Source organism: Propithecus coquereli, unplaced genomic scaffold (assembly GCF_000956105.1).
Source record: "Propithecus coquereli isolate 6110/MARCELLA unplaced genomic scaffold, Pcoq_1.0 Scaffold69, whole genome shotgun sequence".
Lineage (NCBI taxonomy): Eukaryota > Metazoa > Chordata > Mammalia > Primates > Indriidae > Propithecus > Propithecus coquereli.
The window spans coordinates 5,068,333-5,091,866 of NW_012152951.1; the positions used below are offsets into that span (position 1 = coordinate 5,068,333).

The window sequence follows — 23,534 nt, forward strand, 5'->3', positions numbered from 1 at the left end:
GCCCCGGCCGGGCCGCTGGGCCGCGCTCACCTCTCGCCCTCCCCGCGCCGGGGGCCGCGCGCGTCTCCCGCCGCCCCCGCCGCCGCCGTCGGGAGTCCGGCGCGGGATGGCCCGGTTCGGGGCTCCGCGCCGCCTCCGCCCGCCCGCCGGCCCGCGGAGCCTCTAAAGGCGGCAGCCCGAGACTTAAGGTGTCCCCGAGTGCCGTCCTCCGCGCTCAGGCCGCCTCCGCCGCGGGCTTCATGGAGAGCGCCGGGCCCTGCGCCCACGCCGCGGGGGCCGCCCCTTTGTGCATTTGCGGGGCTCGGGGCGCGGGGGTAGGTAGGTCTGGGCCGGCGGGGGTCGCACCCGTCCCCGCCCCGCTGGCCGGGCCCCCCGGCTTGTCGGGCTCCGCGCCCCGCGCTCGTTTGAACAAATGGAAATGTGCCTGGGCTGGAAAGGGTTAAACGTTAGCTTTAAATATTCATGTCATTGTTTTAAAGGTGTAAACATGTGGCTTCTGGGCCGGTGTAGACCGAGTCTTATTTTGCACCTTTACCTCCCACCCTCCTTTGTTTAATTACTCCAGATTTACCCAAGCACCCCCTCCGCTCTCCCAGCCCCTCCAGAAATGTAAAAATTTGTTCTTCTTTAAGGTCGGGATGTGAGTCTGGGATTCGTGTCCCTCGTTCCATTTGGAATTTTAAAACTCCGGAGCGCCTTCTTGATTGAAGGTGTTTTAAACTTTCCCCCCCTGAAAACTCTGGGAAAGTTAGTCCCCCAAATTCTCCTCCCCGGTTTTTGAGGATGGGGAGAGGGATAGGGCTTGGAGGTAGGAAAATAACTGGATACCTCGTGAGTTGGATTTTTTTTTTTTTCCCCCGGTAGTGGCGAGGCGGTGTTAAACGCAAGGCATTTCGTGAGGAAAGGACTTTGTTGTTTTTGTTCCAGGGCCTTCCAAGTGAAAATGGTGTATTCAAACTTTTTCCTAGCTCTAAGATGGCTTCGAAAGTCCCATCTCTGTAACTCGCTTTGCTCGCCTGCTGTTTTGGGGCAGGTTGGTTTCTGGGAATCGTGTTGGAAGGTTTACTCCTGTAGAGTGGTAGGTTTCCCACTGAAATTCCTGCTCCACTGTCCATCCCAAACATGTTTTTGTAACGAGGACAGTCTGGATGACTGCCCATACTCAGGCTTTGTGGGATTTATTTTAAATGAGTGATATGCTTCCCAGGGGATGGAAAACTCTATAAATGGGAATTATGTTCTTAATCATAAATTTTATGGGGAAAACTGACCCTAAAACTTGGGGTGTCTGTAATTCTATGCCCAGTAAAGCATCAGTCTGGAGGTTTGTAAACCCTAGGAGCACATGTTGGTTTTTGCTTGAGCCCCAAAGGCTAAAAAACTTAGAAAGTCTTAGTCCAGAAACTTGTGGTGGTACCCAGTACTATAAATGCTAGTGGTTTAGTATGGTTAAATTTACTGTATTAGTTCTACAATGAAACGGTAATGAGCAGTAGCATGTTTTGTCAATGACGTGTGTGCTGGTTTTGTTGGGTGGGATGTTTGCTTTCTAGGAAATAGCATTGCATTGAAACATCAGAGAACTTTCCAAGCGCTCTCTTGAAGAACACAAACCTTGCTGTGCTAAACAGCCATTCCAGTTTTTAAGTTGTGTCCTTGAGCGAGGCCTCCTATTGGGTTTGGATTGTGTTGCATACTCCTGGCTCAGAGGGAAAACGTGTTTTTCTAAGATTAGGACTCAGCATCAAAGCATCAAAAGGAATTTCGTCCAGTGCATTTGCATGATTGTCCTTTCCCACTAAGTTTCTGTATTAGGCGGTTCACTTTGCTGTGTGAGATACCAAAAGATATCAAAAGGTTTTCCAGAAAAGTCACCTTAGCGAGAACCTCTGCTTTCTAAACCATGGCGCTGCCAGGTTGACAGAGGAAGGGACCAGCAATATAGTTGTAATACCGCACCCTGGAAGAACCTTTGGGACTTACTGTTCAACCTGCTGTCCTGTCCGTCCTTCTTCAGAGGAAACTTTCCTCGCTGGCCCTCTTGCCACAATTATAACCCCACTCCAGATGCGGGCCTTCCGTAGCTGACCGTGATGGTTCAGTCCCTTTATGAAATGCTTTATTCTGGCTTGTGTGTTGTCACTGTGATGAGAGGATCAGTAGCCCTGAGTCACATTTACTTTTCCCTATCTTGTGTTCACTGGATGCTCGACAGTACTGTGGGAATTCTTTGAATGGTGTCTTTGTGTTTTGGCAATACCTAGGTGGATCTGTCAAGGACTCAGCCAACCAGGAGAGGGAGGGGAGGGGCTGAGCTGTGAGGAGTGGGCCCAAGAACCATGTCTACGCGGGAGTCCTTTAACCCGGAGAGTTATGAGTTGGACAAGAGCTTCCGGCTAACCAGATTCACCGAGCTGAAGGGCACAGGCTGCAAGGTGCCCCAAGATGTCCTGCAGAAATTGCTGGAACCCTTGCAAGAGAACCACTTCCAAGAAGATGAGCAGTTTCTGGGAGCCGTTATGCCAAGGCTTGGTATGTATACTGTTGTTTCTTTGATAGTCTGCAACCCATCAGTGAGTCAAAAACCAGAGTTCTCTACTTACCTCCTCCCATGTTGCCTTTTTTTTTCTTTCTTCAGTTTTTGTAAGGACTCAAAGAGCAATCCAATGATACCTATGTTATGTTGTTCTAACTTATTTGGAGGAAGTACTTGAAAAGCATCAAGATATGCACTATAACAATTTTTAAACTATAGAGTATGCAATTGAGATAATTATATTACAGTAAAAGGCATGTTTTAATTAAATCATATTTTCTGCTTAGCTGAAGATTAGACAGAAACTCTTATCCCCTTTTCCCAAAACGACCCCTAAAATGCTTACATTCTCTTCGTTGCTCTAGGAAAGGCGATACTTTAAGCATCCTCTACCGTACTTGGAGAACAGTGACTGTTGGGGAGGGAATTGGGGGTCCTCTGCAGTGCGCATTCATTGACAATTTCGGGGTGGAGGGAAGCGGGGGACAGGACTGCTCCAGACACAAAAGGGGCCGAGACAACCAGATGAATTTGTACTTGACCCCAGATTGTCATCTGAGATGAGAGCCGTGTTCTTTTCCCTACTAAATTCCTGATGTCAGTAGCAGTTTCTTTTTTCCCAGAGAGCTTGGAAAGAAATTCTAGGTGCTTGGGATATTGTTTACTAGTGTTTATTGTGTGGTTTATTAAGTACCTGATGCACGACCGTGATCACTTTACCTGTGCGCGTTTGACGTGTATTCTGGGGGTTTGAGTATTCTGTAGTGACCTTGTGACTCGATCAGCTTTCTTACATAAGGTTTTCATTTTATTTTTGCCCATTATTTTGTTGTAAAGCCCCGTCTTACCACCTTGGTTTTGAGCGCACAGTATAGATAAAAGCAGAGTTGCCTTGATTGGGAAGGAGGAAAACTTATAACCCAGGCTCTAGTGGCCTGTAGGACCCTAAGAGTCAGTTCGAAAACTGTCCCTCTTGTCCAGCTGATGTGTAAGCTGTGGGTAAATAACGGCGAGTGAGTTGGATTCCATGTCTGCTTCCTTATCAAGAAATGAGAATGTACTGGGGAAACTCTTCGGTACCTGTCAAGAAAGATAATTGTTTAATGGTCAAAAACAAATGAAATAGAAACCTTATGGATGAAGTAATAACTGCTACTTATAACTCCCCCGGCACTGTCACTTACTAGTCACTAATGTTGTTTAACCCTCCTGAGTCTCAGTTTCCTAATCTATGAAATGGGATAACGATACCGTTAGACATTGTGTGGGTACCAGAAATTTTCTGTGTTTCTGTACGGTGTGTATTTATACCTGCATACATAATGCATGTGTGTGTATGCATGTATATGTTTTTATGTATACACACACATGTATGTTTATGGTTTTAATTTTTTTCTAATCGAAGATCATATTTCCTGGATTCTGAAATGATATAATTGAAGGATGAACCAAAACAGCTTTTAAACCTGTACATGTTTACTGGGTGTATCCTAACTGAAGAAATGATAAATCTGTTGCCTGGTACATAAGAGCTGTCACGTATTGATTGCTGCTGGTGATGGTGGTAGCAGTATGATGACTTGGGTTATTTCTCTCAATGGAGGGTGTCAATCTTGCTGAAAATGTTCTAGAATTCCCCATTACCTCTTGATAATTAAACCTGAACTGGTGTTCAAGGCTTCCCCCGACTCTGCGGCATTTTCCTCCGGTCCTCCTTGCCCTCTGCCTGGACTGTCCCTCTCTTTCAACTTGAAACCCTAGCTTTTCAAGGCCTATAACCCATCTCAGGCTCACCCCTTCTCTCTTCCTTCCATGAAACTTAGTAGGTGATTTCTAAACTGATCACTCTAGAGCTGTCCAAAAGTAATACAAGGCAAGCCGCATGTGTAATTTAAATTTTTGCTAGTAGTCACATTTCACTCTTTTCCAAAGTAAATCTTACTAGACACAGAATAACCAGCTGTTGGAGCTATCAATTTAGGGAGAATCCATTAAGTTAAAGTGTGATTCTTACCCTATTTCCATGTAAGTGCTAAAGAGCATTGTTTTATAAATTTCCGAGAGGCTGCGTACGTAACTGCTGTTTACGTGAATTATCATACATATTCCTGTCTGCCAAATGAAAACTGATCACTAGTAAAGTATATTCCTGTTGTCTCAGATCTGTGAGACTTGCTATTCTGAAATTAAATTCTGTATTCCCTAGCTGGGTCTTCCACCAAGAGTTTCTGTTTTGCCATCTAGTTCAGTAAAAAATCAGCCTGCCTTCACAATCACAAAACTTGATTTTATTTTTGCATCAGGAAAGATAAGGTACCTGCATGGCCCAGCCTCTGTTAGGTCTGTCACTATCGTGATACTGACATGGGGGTTCTCAGTATACTGTTTTCTTTATGTAAAATGTGAAAGGTCAGTTTTATTGTGGTTCAGATATAATTAATTCTTCTTGTGTGTGGAATTCCAAACGTATGGAGTAGAGTCCAACACGTGACTCGCTTCCTTCTATACGTCTTCCTTATTTTTGTTGCCTATGGTTGTTGGACTGCAAAGTGCAAATACAGCCAGCCCTTCATCCAAAGGGTACTCGTCCGTGGATTCAACCAACCACGGACTGAAAACATTCAGAGAAAAGAATGGATGGTTGCATCTGTACTGAACATGTGTAGACATTTTTTCCTTGTCATTATTCCCTAAATAATACAGTATAACGACTATTTACATAGCGTTTACGTTGTATTCGGTATTATAAGTAATCTAGAGATGATTTAAAGTATACAGGAGGGTGTGCATAGGTTGTATGCAAATACTACACCTTTTTATATCCGGGACTTCAGCATCCGTGGATTTTAGCATCCGTCAGGGGTCCTGGAACCAGTCCCCTGCGGATACTGAGGAACAGCTGTACTTTACGAAAGGGCAGAAGGCTGTCCTGCCAAAGGGGGTGTAGGGAAGCACTCTGTATTCAGCTTACCTGGTGGGAATGCCAGGCTTGAACTTGTAAAATGTCAGCATTATAGGTGATTTTTAAAGAAATGCAGGCTATGGTAGCTCGTCTTGAGTACTTCAACACTTGATTTCAGGAAAAAGAAATTTTTTTCTAATTAGCCCATCAGTTGTCCATACTGTCTTTCTAACTATTTAGGAATAACTTTTATTTCTAAATTTCTCCCAGGCTTGTTTAGCAGTTTTCTTTTTAATGGACAGAAGTTAAACTTAAGGCCAGTCCCTGTTCATATTATGAGTTAGCAGAGGTTGCATTTATAAGTTTTTTTTACTAGGGGAATAACATGAAATTTGAAGATTTCTTCTTAAAAAAGGCTTTTGGGAACCTATATAACAAGTGGATTACGTAGGTGCCAGAGTGGTTATATACATGCTTAACTGGAAATAAAGAAATCGCCGATCTGGCATTGTCCTTTCCTTTTTTGTCATTTTTATTTTTGATTAAAATGTAAAAGTAATAGCATTTTCTATTTGTAAAATATTTTACAGATTTTCTGTTGGGAAAGCAGGATAACATCTAAAGATGTACTCAGAGTAAACTATGGATAAAATAACCCAAGTTCCGTTTGTACTATTCTTATCTTTAAAGCAAGTCTCTATGGTGCCAGGCACATGATACAGTAATACAGTAAAATAATAGAAGAAAAAATAATATAGTAAAAAGGAAAATTTTTATTCAAGGCCTCATTAAGGTTTAAAAATTGCGCCATATTGAAATTAAGTCTTGATGAGTACCATTTTTATTCCTGTTTCCTATCTCGAGCTAGTTATGTTTCAGGTTTATTTCAGTTACGCTTCTTGATAGGAAACACATGGCTTCGTTGGCAGCGTGCCGTCTCCGTACGTATCTCGCACAGGGCTCTTCCTGTTCGGGCACTGTGCTGTAACGCGAAATGGCTTTCCCGTTCCATGTGTGGGTGCTGACGACTTCCATCTCCGCAGGCATTGGAATGGATACTTGCGTCATTCCTCTGAGGCACGGTGGTCTTTCCTTGGTTCAAACCACGGATTACATTTATCCTATCGTGGACGACCCCTACATGATGGTAAGTTTCTGTAACCAGAGCTGCTTATGCGTTCGGTTTTTGGTTATGACTGGGGTTTTGTGTCCGTGTGGGTGGGTTTTTGGTTTTGTTTCTGTAACATCCAGATTACACCGACCCCGCCCTGCCTCCCCCACTGGGGCTGTGTGACCTGTCCCCTGCTCACACTTGGCACGACGCGTGAAGCGGTTACAGTGGAAGCAGGGAAGTCCCTCTGCTGCTGCGGCTGAGCACGCGTCTGTGTGTGAGAACACCTGTTGCTGAGTGTCTGCGGACTAACGTCTTTGTCGTTTTCTTCTTCCCTGCGCCTTTCTTTCTTTGACATTCCTGTGTTTTAGGATGGAGATGTTGCTACACCTTGTAATAGGACCGATCCTAAATGTTTCCTCCCAGAAATACAGGAGCTTAGCATCTCATCACAGTTAGACTTCTTGAGCATTTATTCTGATATCCGGTTACTTCCCCCCGCCCCGCCACATACACACTCACCCACCATGATGTTACACGCTGCTGTGTGTAACACGTCTCTGAGCCCGGAGTTGAAGTTCCCAGCTGCTGACCATGCACTCGCAGGTGCGTTTCCCAGTCGTTCGGTGCCTGATTGCAGCCAGCTGCTCTTTGATCCACCCAACCTTTAATCCCAGTTTTCTGCCAGCCAAGAGGAGCCAATGAAGAGATTGGGAATATTCCATTTGCTATAAAATGCCAGCTGTCCTTCCTGGGTAGCAAGGACTCTGGGATTGAGCTGCACCCACAGGGACTTCACCACGAGGTAGTCAAATGGACGCTCATGTCTCAGGTGCCAGTGACAAGTAAACAGTTTATTGGAAACCTATATTCCCTCTGCGTATCCATCTGTTCTCTGCTCTAGAGCAATACTCTGGAGACTGGGCAGATAAGCCACACCCTTGTCCCACCTGACCAGGTGGCGGAGATGGCCGGAACCGGAAATGGTCCTTTTTGCAGCATCTGCTAAAGAGAGAATGCCCAGAGAAGAAGGGGCAGCAAGCAAGTCACTGCCATGCTAACCAGTCCTTGGCATCTCTAAGTTGCAGGCCCCCTGTTAGGCTTGGTGATGTTGAAAGTGTATCTACAGAAGGTTATTGAGCTGCATTGCTGATCTATTAGGGATTTATAAGAAAGCACCAAACAAGCCAATAAACAGTCATCGGAAATGATACTACTTTGGAGTTTAATTGTCCTTATGTCAGAAGGAGAAATTGTCATTTTCTCTTTACCGTCTATAAAAAATAATGATTTAGACAATGGCAGCTTACACTTTAAAAATCTCCAATGGCAAAAAAAAATCTTCATTATCACATTTCTATTGAGTTGTATTTTAAAGCTCCTAATAAAACGGTACAGTTTACTGGAAACTGCTTCTCTTTTTTTTCAAAAACAGTATGACTTCAACCCTGGATGTTTTTTCTTTTCTTTTTTTTTTTTTTTTTTTTTTTCAAACAAGATGATTTTCCTGTTTGATTCCTACAGCCTTGAACAAAAGCTGTAAGAATTTCTCAATCCAAGTGCACAAAAACCATTTCCTTCTCTAACCACTAAAATCAACATTTTTTAGAATCTGGGATAAGTGGCTGTTTCTAATTTTGCTTTAGGACAGTTGTATTCAGACGTTTGCACTGCATACCTCCCTCCTAGACCATGGATTCTAACCTCCTCCTGTCATTACCCACCCCCCAACATACCTTCCCCTGCCTAAATAAACCGCAGACTTCTCCCAATATTTAGAATGGGAAACAGCTTGTAAATTCTCTGTTCTGCACTAGAAAGAAGAGGTGGAAACAGAAATATCTGGGAAAAAGGTAAATGGCCTAGTGGTTCTGTGGTTAAACAAACGTAGTCTTGTAAATCGTGGAAACTGAGGACCACGTCCCAGTAGCTGCTCTTCCTGGAAAGTCCCCAGGCTGTCCTTGGAGGTCATTCTGTGGGCTCACTCTTTGTTTCTACAGATGGAAAGTCCCCAGTTATCCTTTCTCACATTTCCCCTCTCTTCCCAGGGCAGGATAGCATGTGCCAATGTCCTCAGTGACCTCTACGCGATGGGGGTCACAGAATGTGACAATATGCTGATGCTCCTCGGAGTCAGTAATAAAATGACCGATAGGGTAAGTAGGAGGCGCCCAGCTGCTCACCGGTCTGCGTGTTGTGGTCGCATCACTGGACTTGGTTAGACTTCGTTTCCCATCTGGAAAGTGAGGCGCCCAGGCCATATGGCTTCCAGTATTCCTTCCGGCTCTCCACTTTTTGGCAGTTACCAGTAAATTAAAATGAGAGAGTCTGGCCTGTTCATCTTTTCATCTCTACCACCTGCTCCCTTTCTCTCCTCCGGGTAGACTGAAACCAAGACATTTCTGGGTATTTGTTTTAATAAAGTTCTGGCCATAGTAATAGTGCCTCAGTGCCAGTCCTGGGGATCAGGCACAGCCCTACGAATCGGGGACAGGTGCCACGTAGGGCCAGGCACCTTCTCTGTTGGTGGCTGGGGGTGTCACTGGTGTAGACGGGTGGGGGTGGGGCCATCACATGTTCATGTGCCCAGGCCTCGGTGTCCTTGAACCAGAAGTGAATTTCCATTTAAGTGACTTTTGACAGGTACTTGTTTTCGTCCAAAAAGACCCCAACAGTTTGCCCTACCTTACAGAAATGCGAGTTTGCAGTAGGCCCTTTTCTGCCCTAGAATGTGTGCTGTGGTCATCACTGTGCACTGTGGCCTCAGCAAGGGCTTTGCAGGTGTGCATTGTTGGTAGCCCTCAGCCAATCTTCGCACTCCTTGGTAGGGTGGAAGCCTCGAGGGCAGGGGTACGTGAGCGTAGTGAGCTGGTCTTGGGATCCTTAAGGAGCATCAGAGAGCTGACTTCTAGTGGTCATCACACTTAGGGCCAGTCCTGTGGACTGTGTCACATACAGAGTTGTCCAGGCGTGGTTCACATTGTTACCCAGAACGTCTTCCAGCGTTGATAAAGTGGTTACGATGTGAAGTATTCCCTGGCTTTTGTTACATTCTGCCCTGTGTAAACTTGCAGGACTTCCTTTAGGATTTTGCAGTTCTTTTTCTAACTATAAATGTAGAGCCCTCTTTCTGGGTTTTGAATAGAACTATTTGACTTTTCATATGTGTCCTTTTAAATCCTAGGAAAGAGATAAAGTGATGCCCCTGATTATACAGGGTTTTAAAGACGCAGCAGAGGAAGCAGGGACATCTGTAACAGGTGGCCAAACAGTATTGAACCCCTGGATTGTTCTGGGAGGAGTTGCTACAACTGTCTGCCAGCCAAATGAATTTATCATGTAAGTTGATTTTTTTATATAACATGTAATTCAGCATTTAAAAATATACAAGTTATTGGTTTTTAGTATTCACAGGGTTGTGTAACCGTCACCACTATCCAATTCCAGAACATTTCCATCACCCCAAAAAGAAACCCTGTGTCCATTTGCAGTCACTTCCAATTCCTTCCTCCCCCCGTCCTCTGGCAAACACTGATGCACTTTTTGTCTCTAGGGATTTGCCAATTCTGGACATTTTATATAAATGGAATCATACAACGTGTGACATTTTATGTCTGGCTTCATTCACTTACATAATATTTTCAAGGTTCATCCGTACTGCGGCATAAGTCAGTACTGCTTTCTCTTTGGTGGCTGAATCATCCATTGTACGGGCATCTCTCACATTCTGTTTGTCCTTTCATCAGTCGATGGACCTTTGGGTTGTTTCCACCTATTGTGCTGCTGCGAGCATTCAGGTGCAAGTTTTTCGTTGGTCCTAAGTTCCAGTTCTCTTGGGTCTGTACCTAAGAATGGACTGGGTCGTTTGGTAACTGTGTCTTACTTGAGGAACCATTAGACTGGTTTCCCAAGCGACTGCGCCATTTCGCATTCCCAGCAGCAGTGTATGAGAATTCCGGTTTCCCCACCTCCCCTCCCAGGCTTATTTTTAGTCTGTCCGTCTGACTCGCGCTGCCCTAGTGGGTGTGAAGTGGTATCTCGTGGGTTTTGATCTGCATTTTGCATTTGCCTGATGACCAGTGATGATGAGCATCTTTTCACGTGCTTATTCCCCATTTGTATATCTTCTTTGGAGAAGTTTCTCTCTTAACTGAAGTCATCACTTTCCATATCTGATGTTTTCTTAAGAAAAGCTACGTGTTCTATTTTCTGAAGGAGGTGGAAACTCCAATTATTTATTTTATTTTTTGAATAGGTACTAATAAGGTACCATGTCTGCATGGTTCAGAATTCAAAGTATAAAAAGGATCTGTGATGCAGAGGCCCTCACCTGTGTCTGGGCCTCCAGTTTGTCTCCCAGAGGCAGCCTCTGTGCCAGTCCCTGTTTATTTTTAACCAACCTACTACTGACATTTAGAATATTTTCCATCATTTTGACATTACAAATAATACTCCAGTGAGTTACCTTGTACTTAGATCATCTTTTTGCACGTGTGCATCTGTAGGTAAGATTTTTTTAATAGAATTGCTCGGTTAGATGGGATGTGTGCTTCTAGTTTTGCTACCAATTTATGTTCCATCAGCAGTGAATGGGAGTGTTGGTTTCCCCACATCCTAACCAGCACAGTGTGTTAACAGACTTCCGAGTCTGCACCAATCTGTTGGGTGCTTTTAACCTCATTCTTGTGAGTAAGGTTGAGCATGTTTTTCATATATTCTTATCTTTCGCCCATTTTTCAATTGATGGGAGCTCCTTTTAGGATCAATATCTGACAGCTTTCCTATTAAGGATCTTGCATTTTATTTAAGGTTTTATTTTCCCAGTGCATGTTTTATGTCATTAATCCTCAAACTTTCCACTTAGATGGGGCAAAAGACCCTGAATTCCATCTGTCTCACAGATTCCAGCTTTCTGGTAGAAAAAGAACTTAATGGTAGCAAAAAATTGGAGGAAGAAAAAAAGGATATAACCACTTTTTATGAATTTTTTTGCCAGTGCATTATGTTTACTTTGTAAAAGATGAATGAGCCTATATACATAATTACATTTTGTCTAATACGGCTCATAACCTTAAAAATAACCAGTTTTATCACACCTACCTTATTGATACGAGTTCATAGGTTGCATAAAACTGTTGAAATGCAAGAACATGTCAGCTTCATAGCTGAGTCCAAATCGAAAGACATTCATGTCTTCAAGTCTAGTTTTTGGAAAACAGATTTCTTGTATACCATCACAAAATTATATTTTTCAAAGCTGAGAGTGGATACAAATAGTATAGGTTGAGCTGGGGAGCAAGGTGTTGGTTTGGAAGTCTGTGCCCTGGCTTTTGTTTTTGCTGACTTCGGTGAGTATTTGAGGAGTCCAGCGTCAGGCTGTAACAGCTACGTGAACAACTCAAGCTGGGAAAGAGAGAACTGGCAGACCTGTGTCTTGGCAGTGAGGATACAAACATGGTAGATATTTTGGGGGTCAGTCGTCGTCTTTTCAGGGTTGCCTTTGTCCTATTGCCGTCTGTCACAGAGAGTAGCTGGGAGTCTGGGTGCCAAGTAGGAAACTCTTAGCGGTCAGTCTGAGTTTCAGAACCTGGGTTCAGAATCACTAAGACATCAGACCCACAGATTCCAGCCAAATCTCATAAACTGAAAAGTCCCACCTGAGTCTTTCATAGAAATGATTATAAACAAAGCATTCTTTGCTACAGCAGTCTTGTTGCCTCAAATCACTGTGGAACTCTGTGGGTCTGTGTTGGAAATTACACACACGCTCATAGACACTGGAAGGGCAACATGGGCCTGATGAAAGCTTTGATGGCTAAGTGATTGGCATCTTGGTGCCCATTTTATTTAATCTAGTAGGTAATTGGCTCATGTTTAATGCTTTATTCCAGCAGTAGCCTTAGTATCAAGTTGCAAGGCACAATCCAGTACATGCTGATAGTTGGCCTAAATTTAAGTAAACGCAAAAACAAATATGTTTCGAACAGAATTTTCCTTCTCCTGTTATGATAATCATGAGTTTATCTCCTTGGTTAGTTTGACTAGAACGGGCCCTTTTTCCTTCCTTTAGGCCAGATAATGCAGTGCCAGGGGACGTGCTGGTGTTGACGAAACCCCTGGGGACACAAGTCGCTGTCGCTGTGCACCAGTGGCTGGATATTGTGAGTAAACCGCTGCGCATGATGGGCGGGGGGTGAATGAGTTTTCAGGTAAATTAAGTGCAAGTTTCACATGTTGAATGCTTGATCACAGTCGGGAAGCCCTAGCTTGGGGCCTCGTGGATTTTCTGTACAGAATTTGGAAGGCTTTGTCTGTTCGTTTGGTGCCAGATAGCTCTGTCTTTCACAACTTAAACGTAACTAAAAAATAAGGTGGCAGAGAATTTGTGGGAGTGTAGTGGTTTGGATGTAAATAAGCCAGGGTTGTTGACAATTTAGATTGTTTTAGTAATGGGTTTGAGGTAGTTTTTGTTTGGTAGTTTTGTCTTTTTCAACTGATTAGTAACTAAGAACATTTTAATAAATAATTCTCTTATGGAGAGTAAATCTAGAATATGAGGATATTTCCCCTGAGCCATTTTTCCACTGAGCTGTAATCATACTTAAGATTGCCTTTTTTTCATTGCCATAACAACTCACAAATTAATAAGATTGTAGTATCTTCTCACATATTATGGTGCAATTTCTACAACTATCATCTGAAACTACTAGTCCTGAGAAACAGTTGAAAAAGAATAATCAACAATTGTATGTCTTACATCAACCAGGTGTATCTTTAGCTTGATACAGCAGAGTAGAGAGATTCTCTAAGGCTGTCCCATTCTTTTGCCTTTTTTTCCTCCCCACCTGCGGTGTAAAGTGGGGTGGAAGGTCAGGCCATTGCCAAGAACAAGGCACAGAGGAGCTTTCCAGCACGGCTGCCCAGGCCCGCGTGACCTGGCTGGGGAGCTGGGAGCAGGCGAGGCAGGGCTGTCAGAGACGGGGGGCTCGGGGTTCCCTCTGTTCTCCCTTACCTTTGCTTTTTTTCAACCAGTATTTCTTAAAATGCTCAGGATTGACTAAAGCAAGTTCCAAAGATTGTGTAACAGCGCAACATACTTCCTGTAAAGATCAGAAACAGCCAAGGGATGTATCGCTTAGGCAGCCGTTGGGAGAGTACTGTGTTTTAAAAGGCAGGGGGATGAGTGCAAAATTCGGAACAATTTGTACCCCTCAGGAAGCGACGGGGCAACGGGATGAGGGTAGACAGAAGTTACTGCTCACGTCTAGTTACTGCGTTGGGAGGTAGGTGGTTGGATTTCTGTAATAGTATTAAAAAACAAACAAGCGAATGCACGCGTGAGGGTAATGAATGCACTGTGAGGTCCGTGTGCCGTGCCCCCAGCCTCGTGATGCTAGATTCTTTGAACATCAGACTGAGGAAAAGAGAGAACAGCTTTCTTTGTCCTTTTTCTGACACCTTTTCTGGACAACCTCACCAGAGGTTGTCCCCAGTGTGTTCGCAGTTAAAGTTGTTTTCACTTTCGTTGATCCACCAACATAGCTTGACTCCGAAATTCAGTTAAAGTCAGTAAGAATATAATTGCAATTTGGAAAGTAAAAGCTGGCAGCTTAATAAGGGAGACGCGGAGGAGAAACAGAGGACACGCAAAGCTGTTAATGATGCGATGTACACACTGCCGCAGAGGGACAGGCTGCAGCCCCGTGTGTGCGGCGGCACAGCCGGACGTCCTGCAGGTGTGCACGCCCAGCAGCCGTGACACTTGATTACAGAAATGTGGGATGCGAACAGAAGAGACACTGTACCGACAGGTCCAATGGATACTTAAAATACTAATCACAGAAAAACCAAAGAGTTAGAAAACGTAATATTCTGTACAAAATTAGATAAAGCTCCCCAGAAGATGACTAAGAAAAATTTGTTCCTCTTTTTGTCAGTGGCTAGAAGTAAGGATTAATTGGATTTCTCCATCTTTTCTCCCTCACCTGTGTTCCTATTACTAGCCTGAAAAATGGAATAAAATTAAACTAGTGGTCACCCAAGAAGATGTGGAGTTGGCCTACCAAGAAGCGATGATGAACATGGCGAGACTCAACAGGACAGGTACGACGTCGGGTGGCGAGGGGTTGGCAGACTTTCCCAAGGCCGAGATAGTAAATGTTTTAGGTTTTGCAGGTCACGTGCGGTCTCAGCTTCATATTGATCTCCCCCCGAAACTCTTAGCTGGGGACACAGGCCATGGGCCAGATCTGGCCAGTGACTTCAGACCATCTTCTGGTGGCACCTGTTTGGGTTCCATAGGTGGTGGGCCCCGACTTACAGTGGTGCAACTTGTGGTTTTTAACTTCACTGTGATGCGAAAGCGTTACACATCCTGTAGAAACTGTACTTCGAGTACCCACACAGCCATTCTGTTTGTAACCGTCAGTACAGTATTCAGCAGATGATGCGAGACATTCAGCATTCTATTGTAAAATAGGCTTTGTGTCCGATGATTTTGCCCAACTGTAGACTAATGTAAGTGTTCTGAGCACACGTGAGGCAGGTTAGGCTGAGCTGTGATGTTAGGTGCAGTAAATGCATTTTCAGCTTACAGTGGGTTTATCAGGACCTAACCCCATCATGAGCCCAGGATCATCGATAATGGGAATCTAATGCATGACGTGTCCTCAGTGGAAATGAGTGTTATATGTGACTTGTACCAGAAAAAGCTTGCCAAGGGAATCACCTGGCGTAGTTTCAGCATCGTATACTCACAGCTTTTGTTGGCTTTCATATGTGTGTAGAAAGCGCCAGTTATATTTTTACAATTTAGAAGAAAGCACTTCTTGTGGATCTTTTGAAGTCCTGACCTGACATGCCGGGCAGACTGTTTCTGGAAGACACTTGTTGGGTTGCTCTATGTAAATGATTTGGGAGCAAACCAACATTTAGAATGGAAATTGAGAAAATTTATATTCTGGAAGTAATTTCCAGAACATGACCTTGGAAGCCCAGAGGTGCCCACACCCCAATTATCGCCTGCATTTCTACTAAGGGATAACCACTGAGTTTTGTGTTTGTTCTCTTGCATTTTAGAATGTTTCTTATCACATAGGCTTATGTCCTCAAACAATAAATTAGTTTTGCTTTTTTTTTTTTTTTTTACTTGTTTCATCCACCATTTAACGTTCCTGAGATTCTTCCTTGTTGTGTGTGGCTATAGTTCAAACATGTCCACCACTGTATATTTTCCACTGTGTAACCGACTTACCTGGTCCGCTGTGGGTGGACATTTGGATTTCTGCCATGAGCCTCCTTGGGCAAGCTTGCTGATGCACGCGTGTAAGAGGTCAGTGCTGCCTCAGCTTTTCCATATAGTGCCACGCTGTTTTCCGAAGTGTTCGCCACAGTTCACAGTGGTGCACTGCATTTTAAAACTTGTTTTTAAATGTATCTTCTTTTCCCATTTATTTTACGTATTTTTTCTATTGTAAAAGAATTATATGCTCATTATAGAAAAGTTTTTAGAAAATGGAAAATAATAGAGAAAAAGAAATTGTCCATAGTTCCATATTCCCACCCCCCAAAAACAGTATTTTTATGTATTTTTCCAAAACGTTTTTTTACATTTGGTTGGTCATTTACTGTTGTTTTAAACTAGTAGTTAATATAATTTTTGTATCTATTTGGAGTCTGTTTTTATTCATTTAACGTTACTAAATTCTTTTTTCCATATTATCATCTATCCTCGTACACATACTTTTTAATGGCTAGATAATGTTCTATACCAGAGAGAAGTGCCAATAAATTTTCTTTTGCCTACGTTTGAGCGATTCATTTTAAAATAAAAATTTTCTATATTTTTCTAACTTGTAAGAAACTTAAAAGTTATAAATCAAAGGAACAGAATAGAAAACCCAGAGATAGACAGATCCACACTATAATCAAACTGATCTTTGACATAGGAGCAAAGGGCAATTCAGTGGAGAAAAGAATCTTTTCAATAAATGGTGCAGGAACAAGTGGACATCCACATGCACAAAATGAATCTAGACACAGACTTTACACCTTCCATAAAGATTAACTCAAAATGGATCATAGACCTAATTGTAAAACACTACAATATAAAACTCCAAGAAGATAACATAGGGGAAAATTTAGGTGACCTTGAGTTTGGCGGTAACTTTTTAGATACAACACTAAAAGCACTATCTTTAAAAGAAAAAATTGATAAATAGAGCTTTTTTATTAGTATAAAAAACTTCTGCTCTGTGAAAAACACTGTTAACAGGATGAAAAGACGAGCCCAGACTGGGAGGAAATCTTTGTAAAACATACCTGATAAAGGTCTGGTATCCAAGAGAACTGGTATCCAAAGAACTCTTAACAATCATAAAACTCTTTAACAATCATAAAACAAAAAAAATTTGATTAAAAAATGATGCGAAGACCTTAACAGACACCTCACCAAAGAAGATAAACTAATGGCAAATAAACACATAAAAAGAAGCCCAGCATCATTTGTCATTAGGGAATTGCAGATTCAAGCACCAATGAGATACCACTGCACATCTATTAGAATGGCAAAAATCTAAAACACTAACAACACCAAATGCTGGCAAGGATATATATGGAATGAAAGGAATTGTCATTCATCGCTGGTAGGAATGAAAAGTGGTATAGCCACTTTGGAAGACAGTTTGGCAGTTTCTTACAAAACTAAATATATTTACCATGTGATCCAGCAATTGTGCTCCTTGGTATTTACCCAAAGGAATTGAAAACTTACATTCACACAAAAACTGGCACACAGATGTTCATAGCAGCATCACTCATAATTGCCAGAGCTTGGAAGCAGCCATTTGTTCAGTAGACAAATGGATAAACAAACTGGTGCATTCATACTATGGAGTGTCGAGCAGTAAAAAGCAGTGAGCTATCAAGCCATGAGAAGACTTGGAGGAACCTTAAATGCATATTGCTAAGTGGAAAGAAGCCAATCTGGAAAGGCTGTGTACAGCAGGATTCCACCTACATGACATTCTGGAAAAGGCAAAACTATGGAGACAGCAGAAAGATCAGTGGCGGCCAGGGGGAGGGAGGGTGAACGGGCAGAGCACAGGGCATTTTAGGGCAGGGAAACTGCTGCATGATCCTGTAATGTTAGATACATGTCATTGCACATTTGTAAAAACCCACAGAATTGACCGCGGGGTGACCCCTAATGTAAACTATGGACTCTAGGTAATAGTCACGCATTGGCATTGGCTCGGAAGAGGTACTGACTACACCAGTGTTAATGTAGGCGAAACTGGGGGAGGGGTACATGCCAACTGCCTGTACTTCCTACTCAATTTCTCTCTAAACCCAAAACTACTCCAAAAAGTATACATTTTTTACAATTAAAAAACAAAAAGATTAAACTTTCAGGCAATTAATCTAATTCATCCCTAGCGAGAGTACCTTGATTTTAAGTCAGGCATTCTCAAAAAGTCCTGTTCTTTGATTCTAGGGCAGTCTTGCCAGGTTTACCTTCCATTGAGATTATAATTCCTCCGTATAGTTTTTTTTATTAACTGGAAAATTACTATTGACTGAAGCTTCTGATAGTTTCCAGGTGGTTCAAGTTGAAATAAAAAATCAGAATTTCACTGCGGTTTGGGTTGATTTTTCAGTATATTACATTTTCACTATTCCTGTATGTCAGTCATCTCCCTGACAGATGAGGAATTTTCAGATCAACGGTGTATGTGAGATTTCGAGTTGGGAAAGGTATTTTTCCCTCAGAGTCACTCACCCTTCTGCCCCCTCTCAGCCGCAGGACTCATGCACACGTTCAACGCCCATGCGGCCACCGACATCACAGGCTTTGGGATCCTGGGCCACGCGCAGAACCTGGCCAAGCAGCAGAGGAACGAGGTGTCGTTCGTGATTCACAACCTTCCCGTGCTGGCCAAGATGGCTGCGGTGAGCAAGGCCTGCGGAAACATGTTCGGCCTCATGCACGGGACCTGCCCAGAGACGTCAGGTACAAGGATGCTGGGCCCAGTCTGAGGATTAAACTAGTGAGGCTGACGGAAAGTTCCATGAGAAAGAAGCAGTCGAGTCCATGCCAGGGACCCCACTTTGTAGGAGGGCAGCCTGGTGGCCTGGGCCCCTTAGCTGCTGGTGCCTCCTGCCTCCCAGGTGGGCTGCAGTCCCCATTGTCCTGGGTGTCATGGAGCAGTGTTAAGTTGGGTGACCTGTGCTCTCCTTTCTGATGTAGAAATACGGCGATAGGCGTGGGAGAGGGAGAATATGGGGAAAATAAGTCATTATTGAATTTTCACTGGAAACTTAGCATTTGAAATAAACTGTAATACAGATCACATTGAACAGGCTATATATTTTTTCCTTGAAAACAATGTCTAAAGATCTAAAGTCATTGTTTTAAGAACGAAATAGTATATTATGTCTTCAAAGTGCCATTTTTATTTTTCCCTTCTTTTCCTCTTTTCTCTTTACCTTAAATCCTGTTTCATCTTTTAAGGCTCCCTACTTTTTTCCTTTGTTTTTAGTTTCTCTCATTTCTATTCCCTTTTCTCTAGAACTCTAGTATTGTACTCCGGCAAGAGTGGATTCCCCTGGGAATGTAAAAAAGTCACAGGCCTAGACCCAGCCCCCGGAAAACCTGGTGGGATCCATTTGGGGGGATCTGGGCCTCAGTAACAGTAAATGCTGCCCGGATAATTCCAGTGTAGGGCCAGAGGCGGTGACCACACTGCTGGACCACAAAGCCCTGACGGGGGGTGGCGTGGGGTGTCAGGACTCTGCTGAGCCTCTCATAACCTTTAGAGAGAGAAGACCCTTCAGATTCCCATTTAAAAAAAACAATGTTTTCTAGAAGTAAGCCCCAAGAGGACAGAGATTGTTCCCTGCTGGTTCAATATCTGGCTAGAACAGTGTCTGCCACCTAGTAGGAGTTAAATGGATGTTGAATGAATTAATGAATATTACCAATTTGTTTCCTTTATAGATATGAGAAATTTTTTCTTTTTTGTAGAGTAGGGTATAAATTTTTTTTCTGATTGTGTTATTTCTACTTAGAAATAAAATGTTTCAGCCTAGCTACTACAAATAGCAACAAAGGTTTATTTAATTAAATTAATTAACTACTTTGAGACTCTGTCACCCAACCTGGAGTGCAGTGGTCTGATCATAGCTCACTGCAGCCTCAAACTCCTGAGCTTGAGTGATTCTCCTGCCTCAACTTCCCAAGTAGCTGGGACTATAGGTACACACTACTGTGCCTGGCTAATCTTTTTATTTTTTTTTGTAGAGGTGGGATCTCACTATGTTGTTCAGGCTGGTCTTGAACTCCTGGCTTCAAACATTCCCCCCACCTTGCCCTCCCAAAGTGCTGGGGTTACACGTGTGAGTGACCATGCCGGGTAACAAAGGTTTATTTGAATGTATTTTATACTTTTCTCTGTTTTGAAGATAATCCCAGAGTCAGGACTAGAATCTAGATACTTTGAGGCAAACACTTTCATGAGTCTGAAATTTTAAAAAAACCCAACAACCACCAAAAAAAGGTTCTTGGTAAGATGAAGGAATCCATGTAACAGTCCAATTGGAAAGCAGAAGTTCTCTTGTTTGTCACCATTACATTATTGAGGCCCAAACATCTTACTCCTACGCAGCATTAAATGGTTCACACCTAGGTAATTTCACAGTTTCAAGTTTGTTGGTTTGTGAGTGTATGTGTGTGTTTTAATATGATAGGAGTTTACCAGGACATTGCCTAATTCCTTGGTAATTCTGCAGAACGGAACAGGCTTCTTAGTCGAATGGGAAGAGCAACTTGGAAATAGCAGCTAGTTGTTGACAGAACTTGGATCTGAGCAGAAGCTTTTTAGAAGGATAGAGGCAGAGAAGCCGCTCTCATGTCATGACTAATGGCATTTCCTATTTTCCTTTGCCAGGAGGCCTTCTGATCTGTTTACCACGAGAGCAAGCAGCTCGGTTCTGTGCAGAGATAAAGTCCCCCAAGTACGGCGAAGGTCACCAAGCATGGATTATTGGGATTGTAGAGAAGGGCAACCGCACAGCCAGGATCATAGACAAACCCCGGATCATCGAAGTCGCACCACAAGTGGCCACTCAAAATGTGAATCCCACACCCGGGGCCACCTCTTAATCTAGACAGAAATAGCTGTTTGGTTTTGTTTTTAAATAGATCTATTTCCTTTATCATCAATTCAATTAAAGACTATAAACAACAAAAATCTCATTGTGTCTACACATCCGGTGACCTTAGGTCGATTTGTGAGTGGATACAATTAATAAAATAAAATCCATTGCCTTTTTTCCTGTTACATTAACTGAAGATGCACCTAATCTTGAGGCAGCTTCTGAGTTGAGAATTATATTGTTATCCAATACTGTTGATTCATTTTGAATCTTTAGACACTTATCTCTTGCCGCATAGGCTCTTTTTAAAGGTGCTTTCACATAGCACAGACATTACCAATAGTAGTGTCAAATAGCAGTTTGTGTCTTTTCATTTTATGTATATTTATCAAATAAGTCTGATCTTTTTTTAAGTGTCTTGAATGGTGTTCTGGAAAGACAGCGTTGGTAAGTGGCACACGACGGTATCCCACTAGAGTGAGGGTTGCATGATTCCTTTGAGTCTTTGATTTGTAAAGCCTGGTCTTGCCATTCAAGAGCATCCCGGACCCAGGACATTGTCCAGTAGTGCATTGAGTTCCACAAGGCAAGTGCTTCACGCTGCATGGAAAGCACTTGAAGACAAAAAAGAAATCGTATTTCTTTTTTTGTAGCCTTCCTGATATTTACAGTAATACCATTAACTGTTTTCTTTGATAGCAAAAAAAGGATACTTTTTGCAATGATACTATACTGTTCTATAGTGCAAGAAGGAACTGCCTTCCAAAAGGGGGTTCATGTATAATACTCATTTACAATTCAATATATAAATTACGCAAATAATTTTTAAATATAATCAATAATAAAGACTGTTCCGTGGATGGTAGTGTTTAATACATTTTATATTTTGTATAGTGATTTCAGGCCTTTTGTTTTCTTAAAATCAGCAGCTATTTAGCCTAATTCTTAGCGTTATTTTGTCCTTCGCGCCAGTATTTTTTGTGCACGCTTTTTGTGATCTGTGTTAAAAATCTGCATTGCCAACATTGCAGCTTGAACTTAAAACTTGTTATTCAAATAAATATTTAATTTTTTTAATTGCTCTTGTATAATCAGATGCCCCTTTTAGTATTATTTTAGAAGCATTGGGAGGATTTTTGCCTAAAGTACAATTTATCGGGGAAAACTAGATTTTAGTTTTATAAAACTTTCAAGTCTTTCATGGGACCTATATTTTCTTGAATTAAATTTTGTAGTTCTAGAATAAATAGGCAACCTAAAAAGGTGTTATCTGTGTTACATAAAAACAGAGGCTTTCTTATATTTTAACTTACTAAACAGTCGCGAGGGATTCCTGTCCCTAAGCACAAGGGCACCGAGTCCTCAAGTGTCTTGTCTTCGTAAGAGAAAAACACCACGTCTTTCAAGTTTCCGGATGCTTCCGCTTGCAGGCACCAAAACTGCGCGTGTAGACCGATGCACTTCTTGCGGAAGGAAACCACCGCTGGAAAGATGCAGCTCCCCGGCAGAGGCTTTGGCATGGATGCCCCTCCTCCCTCAGGACCCAGCGGGCAGCCTTCATGCGTGTGCAGCTGGAACTCGGGCCGCCAGCATGGTGTGCAGTACAGAAGAGGCCGCTGCAGAACTGAAACTGATTGGACGTTTTATAGGAGTTTATACAGATGTTGGTCCTCAAACGCTACAAACCAGTGGTCTGCAAAATAAAACGTGTTGGAAACCTCTGAGTAAGAGAAACATACTGTGGAGCTTTTTTTTGCCCCCCAAATAGTAACGACTAAATCCGAACTGCTTTCAGCGTGGAGCGTGTCCTGAATGCTCGCGTTTTCCTTGGTGGCTGGCCTGTTGAGAGGAAGTGAGCTAAGTGGAGTATGCACTTAAGGAAAGCAGCTTCGTGAAGGTTCATATTTATAGAGATACTGTTGGGTACTTAGAGGTCCATGCAATTCATGTGATCTTGGAAGGAAGAACTGTCTTTGGTGTTTTAGAAAGTGGTCCAGACCCACCTGCATTAGAATCACCTGGGAGTCTTTGTCAAAAGCACGCTCCTCTGCCTGGTTCCCCAGACCCTACTAACTTAGGATTTCAGGGCTGTGGGACTAAGGAACATCTTTTAAATGAGGACACTATGGGGCGATGCCCCCTAAAATTAGAAAACCTGAGCTCAAAGGGAATATTGCAGAGGAAAGGGAGGGAAAGAAAGTGGATTTGCTTTTGCAGTATATTTTGCAGGAATTTTTCTTCTAAATCTTGACCATTCTGTTTATTTCCCATGTCTAAGCTATGGCCCAGCGAGGGGGGAAAAAAAAGACCTGTATCTTGAAAGTTCCTTGAAGAATCAAGTGATTGTCATTGAGTATAGTATCTGAGTTCTTGGCAAAATCGGTGTAGGGCATTTTAAAATTCAGTAAACAATAAGTAGGCAACTATTTGACTTCCTGGTAGCACTTTAAAACCTCACATTGAAGTATATTTATCTTGGTGTACTGAATTTATTTTCTGTACATCCTATGACACAGTTGCATCCAAAAGTACGGTCTGTTAGAATTCATGGAATTAGTGAATGCAGCCTAATCCCTTTTAGGCATCAGGAATTACTTGCGAAGGAATATCAAAGCTTAGCTGGTTACTTGCACAGGCTGTGTTGAAACATTGATTGTGTCTCAGTCCAAGAAAAATAGAAATATTGTGTAAGCAATATGTACTTTTTGGCTCAGGTTTTAAAAATAAGTATATTATAGTCTTCCAAGTTCTGCATGCCTTAATGAATAAATGTGAGTGATTTAAGTTCTGTTTATAGATGTATGAGCCAGCCATTTTCAGTCTGAATTTTG

The 23,534-nt window shown here is 42.6% G+C and overlaps 1 protein-coding gene across 2 annotated transcripts; it reads left to right on the forward strand.

Annotated features, from left to right (window-relative positions):
• Positions 1-397: 397 nt before the first annotated feature.
• Positions 398-22,425, forward strand: SEPHS1 (selenophosphate synthetase 1). Of its 2 annotated transcripts, none has more exons than XM_012660932.1 (9): positions 398-1,033; positions 2,265-2,532; positions 6,482-6,585; positions 8,598-8,705; positions 9,734-9,888; positions 12,620-12,710; positions 14,553-14,652; positions 18,347-18,559; positions 20,496-20,880. In XM_012660932.1, exons 2-9 carry the CDS (start codon positions 2,340-2,342, stop codon positions 20,708-20,710), a joined length of 1,179 nt encoding a protein of 392 aa, XP_012516386.1. In that variant the 5' UTR covers positions 398-1,033; positions 2,265-2,339; the 3' UTR covers positions 20,711-20,880. The 2 variants fall into 2 exon arrangements, with proteins under 2 accessions (XP_012516386.1, XP_012516387.1); XM_012660933.1 differs by lacking the exon at positions 398-1,033 and adding an exon at positions 22,134-22,425 and having other exon boundaries at positions 1,062-2,532; positions 20,496-20,680.
• The last annotated feature ends 1,109 nt before the right edge of the window (positions 22,426-23,534 follow it).

What these genes read in the sequence shown, in the direction of transcription:
- SEPHS1 (XM_012660932.1), top strand. Translation starts at nt 2,340, where the DNA reads ATGTCTACGCGGGAGTCCTTTAACCCGGAGAGTTATGAGTTGGACAAG. An exon ending in AGCCGTTATGCCAAGGCTTG is followed by an intron (nt 2,533 to 6,481) that starts GTATGTATACTG and finishes CCATCTCCGCAG; the next exon opens with GCATTGGAATGGATACTTGC. An exon ending in TGGACGACCCCTACATGATG is followed by an intron (nt 6,586 to 8,597) that starts GTAAGTTTCTGT and finishes CTCTCTTCCCAG; the next exon opens with GGCAGGATAGCATGTGCCAA.